Source organism: Punica granatum, chromosome 2, assembly GCF_007655135.1.
Source record: "Punica granatum isolate Tunisia-2019 chromosome 2, ASM765513v2, whole genome shotgun sequence".
Lineage (NCBI taxonomy): Eukaryota > Viridiplantae > Streptophyta > Magnoliopsida > Myrtales > Lythraceae > Punica > Punica granatum.
Window position 1 is genome coordinate 33,098,365 of NC_045128.1, and position 18,638 is coordinate 33,117,002.

Below are 18,638 nucleotides of genomic sequence, written 5' to 3' on the forward strand. Positions count from 1 at the left end.
ATTATTCTAGTACCTAATATAGGGTCAAAGGTAGTCGCATGATGAGAATCCAATGATGGATTTAGGGGGGGCGGAGGGGGTCGGTCGCCCCCTTGAACTCAGGGAAAGTTGCAAAAGTTATGTTAGAATTTGTCGAATTTATTAATTTTTCTATAAAATTATTTTATTTCGCCTCCCCTTAATTGTAGGATACATAGTTCCTTTGAATTTCACCAACAAAATTTCTAAATCCATCCCATTGAGAACCTAACATGCAACCTCTTATTTAACATGTAAGGGCATCCTCTACTATATAATACCGTTTTTTTTTTCTTTTTTGGATAAGTGTTGTTGGCTATCATTACTATCAAAAAAATATTTACAAAATGCAATACTAATCCAGAAGCCCCATTCAGGCATTATTCACTTCCTCTTTAACTCAGTCCTAACATGGGAGCTAAGCTTTAGTTTCCTCTTATGTCAAATTGGTAATGCAAAAACCCTCTCCCTCACTGTGTTAATAATACTCCTACAACTGTCTAAGTGATAGACTTCTTAAAAACTCTCATATTTCTCTCGCTCCAAATCATATATACATAGACAGACCATAGCAAATTTAAAATGACAGCGTCAAGATTTTTACTCTTGAAGGTAAGAAGCCAATCGGCTTCAGAGTTCCTATGGCTGCCTGTGGATACCAAGTCTGCACAAGTGAAAAACAGATGGCTTCTTCTTTCTTCCACTTATCCCATAATATTCGCAATCTGAGCTCTGCACGATCTGCCACCTTAGTCCCTTAGGTCTCGACTGTTCCCAAGCACCTTAGTCCCTTTATTCCAATCCACCCCAGTCCCTTTAGGTCTTAACACCCTCATTCTCCAGGTTATAAAATTTAATACGATGCATTTAAAGATTATACTAAAATGGGCAAAACCATGCAAGAATTATTAAAAGCTTCCTAAAAGAGCATAGATCTGATCACCCTTTTCTTCTTTTAAGATGACTAAGGATATTTTATTTATCATTGGAACGGATGATAGGTTTTTTTGCTCTGGTATCCAGAAGCTCGTTGAGCCCCGATTAATCCAGTTCAAGCGGAGTCGGCCCATTAAGGGGTAAAGTTCTCCGGGCGTAAATTTTTGCTATTCGCAATACTCAAAATTGAGACCTTACTTAAAGATAACAAATGTCGAACCAGTTGAACCAACCCATATTGATGGATGACAGGGTGTTTTAGTATGGTAATATTGCTCTCGACTTGAGATTAAGAGAAAACTGATTTCAATTCCTAATAGTGGGTGGGATGCCCTGTCGTCGTATATAACCCCTCCCCATCTAAGGGGGAACATAGATAACTACATTGGATCCAGTCTAAACCACATACCGTGAGGCTGCTGGCATTGAACTTACTCAATCAATTCTGTTCAAAGTTCTTCATGCTTTTGGAGATCGCTGCAAGCTTGTAGCTGTATGACCACAAGCTCGTTAATGGTGTCGGTTTTCCAAGAACCAATGGAGTGGCAGTATTTTCCTAGGAGAGAACCCTGAACTACGAATCATTGGCAGTCCCATTGTGCGCGTTGGATGATTACACAATACTGATAATGTGAATATAACTGTTGCTTAGGTTATATTTGGATATAACACTGTTAATTCGAGTTGCGGACTAGTTGTAGAAGCAAACCTGTCAGTCGCGGAAAATTAGTCGATATCCACAGCAAATGCCACCATATGCCGAAAAGTAAAGGCCAATTTGGTACGACATAATTGAACAACAATAAAGATGTGACTTGTAATATGCGCATTTCAATTTTGTTGTTGTTAATCGTACCTCTAGGAGTTTTCAATGGTTCAAGAATTCGAGCCAATGGTTACGATCACTTGATGAACACGCCACTAACTGGGGGAAGCATGCATGAGGCCTGAGGGTCCGAACTAAGAAATATTACTCTTTATTCACGTCGCCGCACATATCAGCGTCAGCGAGATTCAAATTGAGCACCTGAAAGAGTATCTTATATCTCTACCGTATACACCACCTACAGTACAAGACATGAAAATGGATTCGCACGGCACTCCACGATTGCCATTTTCTATATGATTTCACGCTGATTAGACTTTTCAATATTAGCCCACGATACAGTTACACGGTATGGCGGAAATACGAGAAGAATTGTGCATACAGGTGATGAAAAACAAGAGCAGGTAAGAACAATATTGGGCGTCAGTCAGGGCAGCAAGAGATGTCCTGCGAAATGGAGCTGGAGGACAGGAGAATCTTGTTTTGTCATGTTAACAGAACAAAGATGACCTCTTTTGCCCATTTTGTACATAACCGCCGAAATCTCATGTCTCCTGTTCTGTTTCTGATCAACAGCGTTGTCTGTACTTAGCCCTTGTCATGGCCTTGCCGTTCCTCAGCTCTTCTTATACCTGCGGATTCTCAAGTTACTGTAACAATCGCAATTGCATTGATCCGCAGAAGTCAGAAGGAAACAGGAGAAGAGCCACAGAAGTCAGAATGAAACAGGGGAAGAGAATTATGGCGTCATCGATTGCTAGAGAGCTCTTGCAGAAGTGGGGGAAAGGCCACGCCATTTGTCCGTTTAGTGCCCTGAAGATGTCGAGAAAGATCTTCTTTGGGGATGACCCCCTGGGCAAGGTCGTGGTGCTGTTCATGGTGCAGATGATAGTGATGAGCTTGGCCTCCAAATTAGTTTACTTCCTTCTCCGGCCTCTCAAGCAGCCCAAGTTTGTATGGAACGTTCTGGTACCTTATATGCGATCCGAAAGTTTTCTTGTTTGGAATTGACCCGAATTGGCAGAAATCTTGAGCCATCTTGAACTTATTTTGTGTTCTGTTTCCAGGCGGGGATTCTGATAAGTCCTTACATCACAGGCCGCAAGTATCTCCTCCAGAAAAAAGCCCTTCCCGGGACATGAGATCATAGTGCCCAAGGTGTGGGCTTATTTCGGGATGACCTTCTTCCTCTTCCTCGTCTCGTTCAAAATGGACTTGACTGTCATCCGGAAGAACATGAAGAAGGTGACCATCATTGGGCATATCGGGGTCCCTCATAATTGTGCTCGGCATTATGCTGGCCCTGCCGCTCTCGGGCATTACGAGGGGCTTTTCTCAGGGCCTGATGACAGTCTTCCTGTCATTGACCCGATTCCCTAACGTGACCTACGAGCTCAACATCCTGGCATCAGATCTGGGCCAGCTTGCCATGTCGTCCTCAATACCGAGCGAGTTCTTCTCATGGCTGTGGGTCGTGATCAGGATATCATACAGGCAGACCATGAGCATACACTTCACCGGGGCCATACTTTCTACTGTATTCTTTATCTTGTTCATTCTCTTTGCGGTGCGACCCTTGATACAAATGCTGGCCAATAAAGCGCCAGAGGGGAAGCCTGTTAAGGAGGTCTTTGTCGTGATGATCCTGGTTGGGGCCTTAATTGGGGCCCTGCTTTCTGACTTCATCGGTGCGCTTCAGATAGGCGTCCTCTTTATGGGTCTGATAATTCCCACCGGTACTCCTCTAGGAACCACTTTGATCGAGAAGGCCGAGTTCATCGTCATGGAGGTCATTTTCCCTATGTTCTATGTCGCTATAGGGTAAGACTATAAATCTTACGGACAAGGGCAGCAATTTAATCGATAACTTATTTATCTGCTCCTCAACAAGTTCTTCTGCCATTTCTAAGATGAAGGCTGACATGCGTGATTGTCCGAACTCGATTTTTGACTTGACAGGGCCAAAGTGGATTTAACCATGATAGATTTCAAGACTCGCGAAGAAATATTGCTAGCGGTTTTTGCCGGTTTCATAGCAAAGTTCGCAGCAGGTATGGGGGCTGCATTGTTTTGCAAGCTCAAGTTACAGCATGCTATGCTGCTCGGCCTAATGTTAAATGTTCGATATATAAATGTAAATGGCTGAGAGTAAAAGTGAGTTCACCTAATTTATGTTTAAATGCCTTTTCTGTTTTGTTCACAATTGAATTTTAACGTATTAACAAACATTGCAATTGATTGATGCTGGAAATTAACGAGAGACACTTCACATAATTGGTGTTATCTGAGATGCTAATAACAGCAATACTCGCGCCTCTGATAGACTACTTGTATGTGTCATACGTGAGAAAAAATGCCGCCTCCATTAAGACGAACATAAGGGGGCTTCATGGAACGCCAAGCAACGGCGAGAAAAGTCCTATGCTGCGTCCACAAAGTGGAGAACATCCCAGGCATCGTCATGCTCCTCGAGGCCATGAACCCCACCAAGACAGCCCCACTGTCTGCACACATCGTCCACCTCCGAGATCTCGTCGGGTGAGCTACCCCAATGCTGGTCCCTTACGGGAACCAGCTCTAAAGGGTGAAATCCAAACGGTCTTTCCACATCATGCAGGCATTCGGCAATTACCTCAATAACTCGAACGGCCCAATAAAAATGACTGCCTACAGCGTGATTGCACCCTTCAAGGAATAATAATTTGAAGAATCACTCAGATAACTGATTTGAGATGTTGAAACTGTTGGATGAATGGGCGGTAATGTATTGTAATGTTGGAACAGGAACATGCACGAGTACATCTATAGGCTCGCCCAGGACGAGCTCATCCCTCTAATCATCCTTCCGTTCCATCAGATGATGACAGAGATCGACCATGCAGAAGCCACCTCGTTGCGAAACCTTAACATTACAGTCCAGGCGCACGCCCCCTGGACGGTCAGGATACTGGTGGACAAGACCGTCCACAACAGCATGAGCCGTACAACGTTCAAGTACAATTGGGTGATCTTTATCTCTGTGGCCGATGACCGGGAGGCCCTGTCCCTGGCCATTCACATGTCAGGCCACCTGACAGTCTCTACCACTGTGTTCCGGCTCATCATAGAAAGTCAAGACACGAACAGCATCAGCTTGTTAGAAAGGAAACTCGACCTCCAAGTGATTGAGGAGTTTAATGTCAAGACCATTAAGAACGAGCGCGCCACATACCTAGAACTAGTAGTACAGGATACCGAGCAGGGATTCACTAAGATACAGTCTCTAAGGTGTAAACATGATCTCTTAATCGCAGGGGGCCAGAGACGGGGTGAAATCAGTGTTTGACAAGCAAATGCTCAACTGGAGCAAGAATCCATACCTTGGGGTCATCGGCGGTTATGTCTTGTCAGCCGACTTCTGTAATGGAGAGACTTCGGTGTTAGTGATGCAACACTATATTGATATTAAAGGGTCAGGTCGTTATAACTGCTGTGACTCTGAAGGAAAATCTCTCCTTCGGAGATCAGTTTGTTGATGACAGAAATTTAATCATGTCGATTTGGATTCATCCTGTATAGCCCAAAAATTCCTAACCTGTAGTCTGAAATGCTAACATTACTTCGAACTTTTTATGCCACATGATTATATTACCCGGTAAACTGATATACAGAAGGCCTAGTCACACCCTTATCGACATATATAAGAACGTGTCCTTAGATGAAGATGATTCATTATAATTATTAGTACTAAACAAATAAGATTGGTCAAGGTTTTTGGTTCGGTTCTTAAGAATGTCCCCGAGAATCATAATACAAATAAAGACTAATTTCTATTTTTAGTTCAATCACGGCAATGCATACAAATCCTAGTTGAAGTTGATGGGATCATATTGACAATATGCACATAAGTTTCGTTTTCTTTGCTTTTGGAAGAACTTGGTGGTGCTTTGTTTTATCTACTGTGTTAAAGTGTGTAGGTTTCTCTGTTCTCCATTTTCCATGCTTAGGGTCATCTGAACGAGGAAACTTGGTCCCTCTTACAGAAAGAGAGTTCTACAATCGAGTTGCCAAGAAAATTCAAAACACACTCAACACTAAAATTAGGATCGATGTTGCATGTTTCTGCAGCAATTGTTCGGATTTTATAAGTCATTTATCCAATAAGTCAAAGATTGTTGGCCAAAAACAGAAGTTAACCAAGTGGAAGATTACATAATCTACATCTAGTACTATCTATAATTTCTTGAAGAAGTCGCTTTCTCCCTTTTAGTTCACAGATTATGCCCGTACTTGTGATCAGCGGTATTTAGCGATAAGAACAGGGGAATCATATGAGAATTAAGAGATCTACTTTATCTTATAGAATCAAATGATGATGGAAAGAATACATCCGAGATTACGAATCCAAGGACTACCCCTTGTACGAATTCGATCTGATGATGAGTACAGTCTTTTTTTCATCTATAGGACCATTATGTACTCGAATGAAGGGAAAAAAATGAAAGAGGACGCGAACTATTATCCCTGAATTCGGGGAAAATTATAATGGCACGAATCAAACTCTGAGAAAACAAAATATGGGCCCACATTACAGGCCTTATGAATTTCGACTACGGGGCGGTGTGACGGTGCTATTATTGTGCTCGCCGTTCTAGCACAGAGGATAATCTGCAGGAGGAGGCAAAATTGACTGTAACTCCCCGACTCCGTCTTCTACCAGGAAAACCATTGCCAGTCCCCAAGCGATGTGAACGTCCAAGTGACAGTGCATAAGCCAAGCACCTGTTCATTCAGGTTGGAAAGGCGTCAGTTTTTGTGCGAGGAATCAAATCAATTTCGTGCAGGAAAAAGAAAAAGTAGTTCTTATATGTTACCTGGGTTATCGGCCACGAATCTAATGACTGCCCAGCCATTGACAGGAACTCCCACGGTGTTCCTCATGGGCGGGTTGATCAGGTTAAATTTGGCAGAATCTGTCTTGGGGTTGAAGTTCCCAAATCCTTCAGCAATTATATGGAAGTCGTAACCATGGATATGGATTGGGTGATTTTCAGCGGTCTGAATGCTCGTCCCCTGCAACACGAGTTGCACTCTAGAACCGTACTTCAGCTTGTACACCTTGGTTCCAGGAATGGGTTGCCACAGTGAACGACTCACGTTGCCGGTATAGTCGAACTGCACTGGTGGGTTTGCTGGAAAATCGGTCGTGTACAAGCTGGGGATGCCTTGCTTGTAAGCCTGGAGGATAGAGTAGTTTGACGGGAGCACAAACGACATATTGTTCATGCTTGCGGTGAAGCGTGTGCCATTGGGGCCTTGGCATCGCCTAGCACGGAAGTTACGGGGGCAATTGTTGAGTCCTAAGCCAACAGTGAAAAAGAGGCTCTCGTCGATCTCAGTTGGGACAGCAACCTTCTGGGGGCTTCGGAAGCTCTGGGTGAAGGCTGTGGCAGTGGCGGTATCGTTAAAAGCCGGAAGGGATGGCATTACGGGCCTGGCCGAGATTCCCTTTGCCGGGCAGGGGGCAGACTTGTACTCTAGAATGGCGGTGGTCGTGGTATTGTCAAAAGGCGCACCCTGAGCGCTCTGGTAGGCTCGGGCTGCCATGTAGTAACGGGCCGGGGGCTGGTTCCCACTGATCAGGACATCCGTGGTCTGTCCAGGACCCAACATGATCACCGAGGTTGTGAAGGGCTTCAAGTACGAGGCATCAGCCCCAACAACCGTGAATCTGTGGTTGGCGATCGAGAAGAAGAGCTCCTGGTTGAGGGCAGCGTTGATGACCCGGACGAGGTTCGTCTCACCAGAATCAATCGGAATAATGACAGTGTCTGAAACCATAATATTCAAAATTGAATTAACTTCATTAATCAATTAACATCAGAAGGTTTGTTCGTGTCTCAATTTTTTTGTCTAAATTCATTGGACATTCTTTATTTGTTGTCGGGTCAACATCAAAATGAATGTTTTCTCTGCTCTATCCATTGGACCCAACATTTACCGATTAAAGACCATTGATTAGCTCTGTAAATTAAGAATCATTTGCTATAAGCATGCATGAAACCCACAGAATCTTCATAATTGAATTCTGCAGATAATCTATTGCCATCACCTTTTGGTCCCTGCCTGTGGGAAACTAATCAATTAGTTGAGAGAATAATTAATATATTCAAACTTTCATTGGGAGACAGATAATATAAATGATGAGATTGATACGCGGTTGTCTCTCTTCCTTTTTTTTTGGGCAGGGGATATAAGTACCTTTGCTAGAGCAATTGTACAGATCACCCGGTTGGCCGTTGATGGTGTATGCATCGGAGACATTGGGAGCACCTCCAGTCCTCGTCGCTTCCCTCACCACATCGATCGGGTTTGCGTCCCACCATTCCCCTAACAATCACCAACAAGCACCATTTACTCGTAGAAGACACGAGACAAATATTAATTCATAAATTTCAGTCAATCATGGTGGTGGACCGAGTGAAAAAGGACACGAATAATGCCTGTGTCATGTTATTGAACCTTACCACTCAAATTGCCAAACCACATGGAGACATTATCAGACTTAACCCCACATGTTTCTTTCTTTTTTTTTTCCCCCTATATATTTTGCGAGTCGTAATAGCTAGGCAAGAGTTGACAATCAATCATTACCAAGAAGAATGGGAGTTTCACGCTTTGGCTTAGCGAAAGGATAGGAAGATCCTTCTTTTGGGTGGATGATAAGAGCACCATACACAGTTGCTCTGAGCCATGAGCTGTGAGCATGCCACCATAGAGTGCCTTCTTGTCCGTCGATGGTGAACCGGTATGTGTAACTCCCTCCCGGTCTTATTGGGCACTGGGTTACAAACTCCGGCCCATCTGCCCATCCTGTTCGCATCTGCCTGACCCCGTGCCTGCATATAGTAGGGTGATCATATATATGCATATGAATGACAAAAGACAAGCACTTAACACACGCAGTATATATGTATGTTTTATTACGAACAAAGTGAAAAAGGGGCCATATGATGTGTGGAAGTGAATATAAGTGTATATGTGTGTCCTTTTTATGTGAATGCATGCATGCTGTCACGCATTTTGTTATGGAATATTCATTCCATATATGGAATGAATTATTCCGCAGTACATTTTGATCATATGATATGCAAATTAAATCATGCAACCCCATATAATATAACGAGAATAATGCTATATACCAGTGGATAGTGACGTTGTAGCGAGCACGATTCACAACATTGACCACAAGGGAGTCTCCATTGTTGATTTCGAGGGTTGGGCCTGGGTATTGTCCGTTAACCGTGATGGTATTGTGGGTCTTGCATAGCCTCTTCACTTTAGTCGCTTGTACCTGGCCCAGTCACAATTAATGCATCAATACAAACCATGTGCAGCCGAATGCTTATGATCAGCAACGAGCAGCGACCGACGAGGAGTAAAGAAAGCATACAACAAAGTCGTGGTAATGAGTCTTGGCATTGGCCGAGTAGAGCGTGGTCGAGAAGAGCAGAAGAAGGCCGAGGAGGAGAGACAGATGGATGCAACTCATCATCTTCTTCACGGTTTGTGTTAGCAAAAAGTCTCTTAGTATCCTGATCAAAAGGTGGCAGAGAGTGCAAGTTGATCGTTTAGAGGATGGAGGGAGGATCTTTTATAGGACAAGGAGAGGGTGAGAGAGAGAGAGAGAGAGAGAGAGAGAGGGAGGGAGGGGGAGAGAGAGAGAGAGTTGGTTTGGGGGTTGGCAGATTAGGTTTTGATTAAGGAGATGGAGAGACTTAGTTCAACCCTATGGCAGTCGTTGCACCCACTAGCCCATCAAAAGACAGTAACTTCACAAAAAATGCCTTGCTTGACAAGCATTTTTTCATTTCGTCTTCTTCTTCTCCTTCTTCTTTCCCTCTTATATTACTCATTATTTTTTATTTACCCAAAATAAAAATAAAAATAAAAATTGGTGGAGTGACGATAGAATTTTCAAAAATCGAATCGTATCATTGTTTTTTGTGTGGGTTTTCTTGTACGATAATAAATCATCAACGTTATTGATCTTCAGTTGTTCCAGTAGTATCTTTTGTCACTTAATTGAAGATGGAACTAATTTCAGCATGAGCAAATAATCTTAGGTGTGTAAGGCATAAATATACCATACGCAAAGCTAAAAAAGTCAATAGAGAAAGTATACGATGATGATTCAGTCCAAAAGACCCAAAATAGAGACGAAAGTATAAATAGTCAAACCCATTCTCTTCTCTTCTCTTCTAAATAAAGAAATCAATGCAATCACTCACTCTACGGATCTAATTGTATGTTGTGAAACGAAATTCGGTTCACGTAACTCAAGTGTCTCATATGAAAAGCGAACCCTTGTGAGCGAGTTGGAGTAAGTAGAAAACTCGTCGTGTAAAAGTGATTAGATGAAAGGTCAATGCGTGTACATAAACATTAAAACTGTAACTTTTGAGGCAATCAAAATCAGTTCTAAAATGTAAATGTCATTGATTGCTTACGTGTTCTTTCAAGTGTTTATTTACTTAACCCTTAGCATCTCTCGTCTCTTTCAATTAGTTATCATCAAGTGGGAGAGGGATCGTTGAGAAAAGTTTCTTTGATATATATTCTCGCGATATCTATTGGCTGTCGAAATCATTTTAATGTTCAAATTGCATGCTAAATTTAATAATGTAGGTAACACATTTTTTAAGTCAAAACTACATTGGAAATCTTAATACTATGTAAAAAGTTCAATCCTAAATGTATCAATTGGCTCGAGTAAATCTAAATGAGACAATTATGGCCCATTTTGTAACCGGCCATTATGATTTTGTTCACGTGATATTTTTTTTCCTATAACCTTTATAAAATAACAAATATAAAATTTTATAATAAAAAAGGAAAATCCAATCCTTGACAAGCTAGGTAGTTGCTCCCGGGGGCCTCGCTGGCGACCCCCACCCCCTCAAGATGAGGTCGTCAACATCCATAACGGCCGGCGAGAGGGGAAAGAGGGGACCAAATCGAGGTAGGGGACCTCCTCTCGGCCACTCGTCTCTTGACAACTTCGCCGAGTGAGAGAGGTAGCCAGTATGGGTCCTCTACCCCAATCTAATTCCTTCTATCTCACCTTGTTCGAAACATAGGGGGAACTAGATCGGGGTGGGGGGCCCTTATGGCCACCCTTTCTCACAATGAGGTCACCGTTCGTCGATCACTTGGCAACCTCATCTCTAGAAATGGGGGTCGTCGGCAAGGCCCCCACCTCGACAATTATGCAGCTCGCATTGGGCTGGGTTTTTATTTTAAAAAATATATATTATATTTTGAAAGCCACATAGTAAAAAAAAAAAAAAGAAGCCACGTCAATAGGACCATAATGGTCGGCCATGGAAGAGACCATAAGTGTCTCACTTAAAACATGTTTAGAACTACTTTCGCCAAATCGATACATTTAAAACTAAAATTAGGTTCAAACCCACGTGTTGCGCGATTGTGTAAAAAATTTAATAAAATTGAGCTTATTCAAATTTTATGGAGAAATATTTTAATTTATTTAGATCTTTTCTTCATATTTTTTATAATATTTAAATTTTATGGAAAAATGTTTTAATTTATTCAACTTTTTAAAAAAATTTAATTTTTCAAGAAATGTTTAGTATATATTCAAAAATAGAGAAGTTTTTGTTATTTTTTAATATAATAATTATGGTCGAGTAGTTGAAAAGTCACTCAATCATGAGCCGAGATATTAGAAAAATGCTATGTTCCTTCTCCACGAGGGTTTGAGGTAACCAGACCTTGGGTGTTGTGGGATAAAGCACAACAAACCCAGAACATTGTGGGGAGAAGGACGCTCGGCCAAACAATTAGGAAACCTTAGCTTGGGTGTTGTTTGGTTTTTTTTTTGGGGAGGATATTATATTTTAAAAGCCACGTAGTAAAAAAAAAAGCAACGTTAATAGGACCATAATGGTCGGCCATGGAAGAGACCATAAGTGTCTCACTTAAAATATGTTTATGACTACTTTAGTCAAATCGATACATTTAAAACTAAAATTAGGTTCAAACCTGCGCATTGCCTAATTGTGTAAAAAAATTAATAAATTGAGCTTATTCAACTTTCATGGAGAAATATTTTAATTTATTTATATCTTTTCTTCATATTTTTTTAATAATATTTAAATTTTATGGAAAATGTTTTAATTTATTCAACTTTTTGAAAGTTTTTAAAAATTTTCAAGAAATATATTGCTTCGTTTGGATTCAAAGTGAGATTTTAAAATTTTACTTTAACTTAATTCTACTCACAATGAAACAAAATAACTCATCCAAAGTCAAATGGTAGGCTCCATTTATACTACTCTTTTTCAAAATCAAAATCACATAACTCATACAAAGTCAAAAGGTGAGTCTCATACATAATCATTTATACCACTCTTTTTTAAAATCAAAATCTAATTTTAAAATGTTACTTACAAACTAAACACACCACGTATCTATTCAAAAACCGAGAAGTTTGTTTTATTTTTAATATAATAATTAATTATAATAATTACGGTCAAGTAGTTGAAAAGTCACTCAATCATGAGCCGAGGATATTAGAAAAATGCTATGTTCATTCTCCATTTTCCTTCCTCTCCGAATTCACGAGGGGCGGAGCTAACTAGACCTTGGGTGTTGTGAAATGAAGCACAGCAAACCCTGGTCGCTGTGGACGCTCGGCCAAAAAATTAGGAAACCTTAGCTTGGGTGTTGTTGGAGCAAAAGGGGGAAATTAAGTGGCGGGAATACATTGTACCGAGGAGGGAAATTCATTAGCAGAGATGGATCGATGCCATATTCCGAGCATGCGAAGATATAAATAATCATGAGTTGAGGATTTGTAAATGCTGGCGGGAATATAATGTACTTGAAAGGGAAATTAATTGGTGGAAATGGATCGATACAATGTTCCAAGCATGCGAAGAGAAAAATAACCAAGAGCTGAGAGTTTGCAAACCGAGGCGTCTCGGAAGTACTTTTCAGCTTTTATATACAATAGATTTAATTTTTCGTTAAGTTTTAGGGTTTCTACAGTAATTTTGAGCAGTTTCTCTAGCTTGTAATAAGGATGGGGAGATCAAATAGATGGCACTGTGACATTGCTACGCTCCCATTGGAGACTATCCCATCGTCGATGGAGTAGATTGATAATTTCATCCGAAGTACGAAAAGGACGAAAAAGGTCCGAATAGATTGGGGTAGACTCCATTCTATGGACAATGTTGCTGGGCTTGTAGAGGAAGGGATGAAGAGAAAGGGAAGGGAAAAATTCTCCCCATTTAGTTTTATGATTTAATGAAGGGGAAAGAGAATGAGGGTGAATTATTTACCTTGATTCCCCTCCGGACCCAATTTCTTTCAACCCGATTTGAGGTTGAAAGGAGGTGAAAAGAATCATTAAAAATTCGTCCATTTTTCCAAATAAGGCTAACTTTGCCCTTCCTTTCCTCTCCCCTTATTAAGTGTCTGGTGAATTCTTTGGAAACCATGGTTTGATTAACTTCTGCGGTTGGAGACGTAATTTTTCACAGCAGGTTGATAGGTACTCATAAAAATTGTTTTTGCTTATAAAGTATTAATTTTAATTTCAGTAATTTTAAATTATTACCTCCTAAACGTCTTTTCTTATTCTAAAATTAGTACTTATTTTTGAGTAATTATACTTTAGTATTTTTATTTCAGCAGTAGCACTCCCAAACTAAGCCTAAGCTAATAAGACCTTAATCGAAAAAAGGAGGGGCAATAATATCATATTCTAGGGGATCTTGGGATATTTTTAGAATATTTTTAGATTGAAGAGTGAAATATTTCTAGAGGATACTTGTGATATTCTACAATATCTTTAAATTATTTAAAAATAAAAATCTATATTTTATAGAGAAAAATATTCTAGAGGAATTTTAGAATATTTGTTCAGATATCGAGGCATCTTGTATCTATAAACAGAGTGTGAGTCTTGTATTCAAGACATGACTTTGCGAGGGACAGTTACAAGAGTGTCGAGATGATATCTTTTGGGAATTCTCTCGACTCTAGGGTGGGGTTTTCGATTGAGAAAGGGGAGAGAATTGAGAGGTCGGGAAGATTCTTCTCAGTGAAGTTTAGGTCAGGTCGGGAGTGAGACTTGGAAAACTTGATAGATATCTTAGTTGTAATCGTTGATTTTTCGATTTTGTGGATACTCATGCTCTTTCCATAGATATTTTTCTCGGTTTGAGAATTTTACCATATACTTGGTAACGTTTATTTTCAATTATTCAAATCTCGTTTGGGCATTTTAGAACAACAAGAAAGATAGTTTACAATTCAAATGATTTGATATGCAAACTATGGTCGACCACCTTAAGTATACTCAGCCGTATAACGTGGATTCGTTCCATGATTTTCCTTCATAGAATAAAGAACTCTTCCGTGGTATTATAACTAAAGAACAATGTAGCGTGAAAAAAAAAATTTCCTCCATTGAAAATTACAAAAATATGCTTATAAAAAAATGTAAAGAGAGTTAACATGGTTTTAGGATTTCCAGGAAGAAATCTTTTCTCCTATAAATTCTTTACTTTTATGTGACCAACCTTCTTTGATTTTGGATGCATGGGTTTGATTATGAATGGGACAATGAGAAGATATCTACAAACTTTTTAACTTCCAGTTGGCTTCATGTCTTGACCTTTTTCTTCTAAACTCCCGATGTATGTATATATGTGTGAAAGCTTGCGTGTAATGTCAACAGCCCTTCATCAAACAGGCCTCGTGTTTATTTCTTTATTTATTTATTCATTTATATCTTTCTTTTGGGAATGAAAGTGCCAAAGTTCTAAATCTACAAGTTACTTTTTTATATTAATAAAATTAATTTCACAACTGACTGAGACGCACCAAAAGTAACCTCCGATTTGGCAAATTATTAATTACCCGTTGAAAATAACACGCATTGTTTTTTTATTTGTAAGAATTGTCCTAAAAAATATGATTAATAAAATTAAAGGCTTCTTCTAAGAAGGGGGATCTTATTCTAGAAAACCAATCCCAACTTCAAATTAAAAAAATTTCCGAGCTATCTGATTGCAATTATCGAACAAAGAAAAAGAAGGTTACACGCCTTTGATCAATGAACCTTGCTCAAGTCGGGTCAGAGAAAATTCTTGATACAAATAGCATATGAGACCCACTGATGAGTTCTGAGTAAATTTCAATAAGAAAATTTATGGAATATATTTGTAAATCTATAGATTTACATAACCTGGCGAATTTCATAGCATTGGCGTATGAATACATAATCTTTGTCGAGTAGATTACAATAATTAAAGTCCAAAATAAACAATATATGTGGAGGGGGTGCTCGTTGGCATTGAGGTTGGAAGCCAGCGGAGCAAATAATTTTATGTATCATCCAATGTGGACAAGATGAAAGATTCCCAACCACAATCCCATCAGCTGGACATGTTTAAAAAGGCAACCTTAAAATTTATAAATTATTTCTACCGAAAAAAAATTATATATTGTTATGTAAAAAAAGGCCAATTAGGTCGCCTATCCTTGAACAGTGGGAAATCACAGTGTATATTATTAGTATATAACTTTTAAAAAAGAAATAGTACATATTAGCATATATAAACCTAAAGTATATTGATGTAATTAAAAATATAAATTGTTCTACTCTTACCTTGGCATTTCTCTATCGTAGTCCATCACGTCTCGTCATTTCGGTTGATAATAAATAATATAGATTTTTTAAAAGAGTGTCCTAATTAATATTTCATATAGTATAAAAGTAAATATCTTTCTCCGCTAATCTTAATTTGAATTTTCAATAATTCTAATTAGAAAATCATGACTACAAAATAACACTTCACGCAACCTGCTAATTTTAAATGGACGAACTTTACTTGCGGTAGAAATTCGATATTTATTAAAAGCACTCATCATCGTAGCCAAGTCAATCAAGTGAGAGTCATTCTTAGTGAACAGGTTGGCATAAAATTGCATTCACCGACAAAAAATGACATTTTCAAGGCCATATAAATAAAAAGAGACTAAATAAATTGGTGATATATTGAAATACATTTTTTACCCAGTGCATTGGCTTTAGGTGATTTTGGTGCTTGTGATTGGAGAGAGAACTTTATCCCTTAGTGGATTAATCCCGCTCGAATATAAGTTAATCGGATTAAGCCTTCTGCCTACATGCATTGACTTCAGGTGATATGGCCCTTGTGATTGGAGAGAGAATTTTATCCCTTAATGGTGCTTGTGAATATCTACTGCTGTCTAAAAAAAATTATTTGCACAATTATATTAAATAGAAGATTAAAAAATTGAAAAATAGGAAAAAAAACTATGGGTCCATGTGGTGGAGAGGACCCATCCTACTTGCTCCTTTAGCTGGATGGATCAACTTTAATTTATTAAAAACATTGAAAATTAAAATAAAATAAAATAAAAAGGTTTCCTAGGGTGGGAAAATCTCGCTCTTTCAACTGGATGGACCAGCTTTAATTTAATAGAATTGTACAATAGGAATTAAAAAAAAACAAAGAGGATGGTTTTCGAGAAAAAATTATTATTATTATTATTATTATTGGGTAAATTACAAAAAAAAACTAAATTTTGTAAAGTTTTTTTCTAAATTTTACTTTGTAACAAAAAACCACATGTTTTGATAATCGTCTCAGATTTGACCTCTGTTACTATTCCATTAAGATTTTCGTCTATTTGCTTACGTGGACTTTATGGGACCCACCAAATTTGCACATCATTTGATCATCTTCTTTTTTTTTACAAAAATAATCTAAGTTTTCATAAAAGTCTTAATTTTATTCTAGATTTTGATTTGTAATTTAAAAAAAATATATGTTAGGACTTCGTTTTAGTCCACTGGTTCCAGGAGAGAACATCAACAACATTCTTTTCTACAACCCAGAAACTATTACAGAAGAAGACTCAGCAAATCCTGGGTTACTATTCATAGCTGGGTCATTCATGTCAACCGGACGGCCCCGAGAATGATGCATGGAGGATCGCAGCACGAGAAAAATTCGAAATCGACAACCTAGCATGATCACAAGGAGGATGGGCAAAATCATCATTTTTGTCATCCATCGATAGGAAGTAACCCGGTTGATCCAGCTGTGAATAGTAACCCAGGATTTGCTAGGTCTTATTCTGTAATAGTTTCTAGTCTATAGATAGGAATGCTGTTGATGATCTCTCCTAGAGCCGGTGGATCAAAACGAGGTATTGACATGTATTTTTTTTAATTATAAATCAAAATCTAGAACAAAACTGAGACTTTTATGAAAACTTAGGTTTTTTTGTAAAGAAAAGAGAAGATGATTAAATGATGTACAAATTTGGTTGGTTCCATAAAGTCCACGTAGGCAAATAGACAAAATCTTAACGAAATAGTAACGGAAGCCAAATCTAAGACGATTATAAAAACATGTAATTTTTTTTGTTACAAAGTAAAATTTAGGACAAAATTGACAATTTTTACAAAATTTAGTTTTTTTTTATTATTATTATTATTATTATTATTATTATTATTTGTGTTCAAAGCTCTGTTTATTGGGTTACATTGAAGTTCATACACCTAGTCAAGAATGTGATAGAAAAAATAAAAGAACTAAGATCACGTTTGATATGAGAAATGAAATAAGTTTTACAGAATAAAAATGACATGATTTGGAGAAAAAAAAGGTGATGTTTGGGCTAATATTGGAAACCTGGTGGAATGTAATTAAAAACATTACATCTATTTAATTAGATATATTATTTTAGACAATTCAGTATGCAAATTCATCAATTCTTCATTTATCTTTTTGGTGGCAATCACTTTCATTTATTTTGTTGTTTAAAGTTGTTGAATTGGTAGAATGAATATTTTTTTTAACTTTTTGAAGGAATGTCCATTCCATCAAATTAAAAGTTAAATTTCTATTTTCACTCTTGCAACTGCAACCAAATAATGAAATAGAATTGCAGGATGAGATGTTGACTCCTTTTCATTTCATTCTGCGAAACATAACCGAAAGTCATGTGTCGTACATTGGAGCAGAAATGAATGCTTTACTATCATTTCACTCTTTACCCTTATTTATTGTCATTTTCATGAATTAGAAAGAGGTGCTCCATTTTGACGGTTTTTTTTCCTTCTATTTGATGGAATGATCTTTTTAGTATCTTATATCTAAAAATATATGAATTACATTTTGGCAAATAAGTTCATTGTTTTAATAATACTCTTTCATATTTTTATGTTCAATGAAAAAATCATGATTTTCTCTCAATATAATTAATTTCACTCTACGGATTTCATTTTATTTAATTCAAGTCCATTAATGTCTACAAAACTGATTTAAGAAAAATCTCATTAATAAGAAATTAAGAATTGAACCTGACTAGAACTTTTTGATTTCAAGTCAAGGATAACTATCGCTATACTAAAACCTACTTTTCTCTCTTTTTGATTATTTTACCTTCGCATATTGATATTGGATAACAAACTAATGAATTTACTATATATACACATTCAATCATTTTTTTCTCTAGGTAATAATCGAAAGACTACATAGAAAATCAGTAAAGATATTATAATAAATTACATGATTTATCTCGTTATATATTCATACCGGACCGACTTACATCTGGACATGTTTGCATGGGACACAACCACACAGTTTAATTATGAATGTGTACACAAAGCTTAGTTGTCTCCTCAAAATCGTGACAGTTAAAAAAATGTACCTCACATATGAATCATCCGAAAGAAACAAATCAATACATGTGGGAAATTGGGGTGTAATACAGTAACACATGTTATTTCCTAGTAATTAAAAGG

At 38.1% G+C, this 18,638-nt stretch overlaps 1 protein-coding gene and 1 pseudogene across 1 annotated transcript; one reads left to right on the top strand and one right to left on the bottom strand.

The window, feature by feature from the left end:
* Positions 1-2,380: 2,380 nt before the first annotated feature.
* LOC116193888 lies at positions 2,381-5,295 on the top strand (annotated as a pseudogene).
* A 794-nt stretch (positions 5,296-6,089) lies between these two features.
* On the bottom strand, positions 6,090-9,403 carry LOC116197663 (laccase-5-like). The gene is made up of 6 exons (XM_031527857.1): positions 9,213-9,403; positions 8,962-9,113; positions 8,414-8,658; positions 8,021-8,149; positions 6,634-7,590; positions 6,090-6,541 (listed from the first exon to the last, which is right to left on the bottom strand). The coding sequence occupies exons 1-6, from the start codon at positions 9,312-9,314 to the stop codon at positions 6,411-6,413; spliced, it is 1,716 nt and encodes a 571-aa protein (XP_031383717.1). The 5' UTR covers positions 9,315-9,403; the 3' UTR covers positions 6,090-6,410.
* Positions 9,404-18,638: the final 9,235 nt, after the last annotated feature.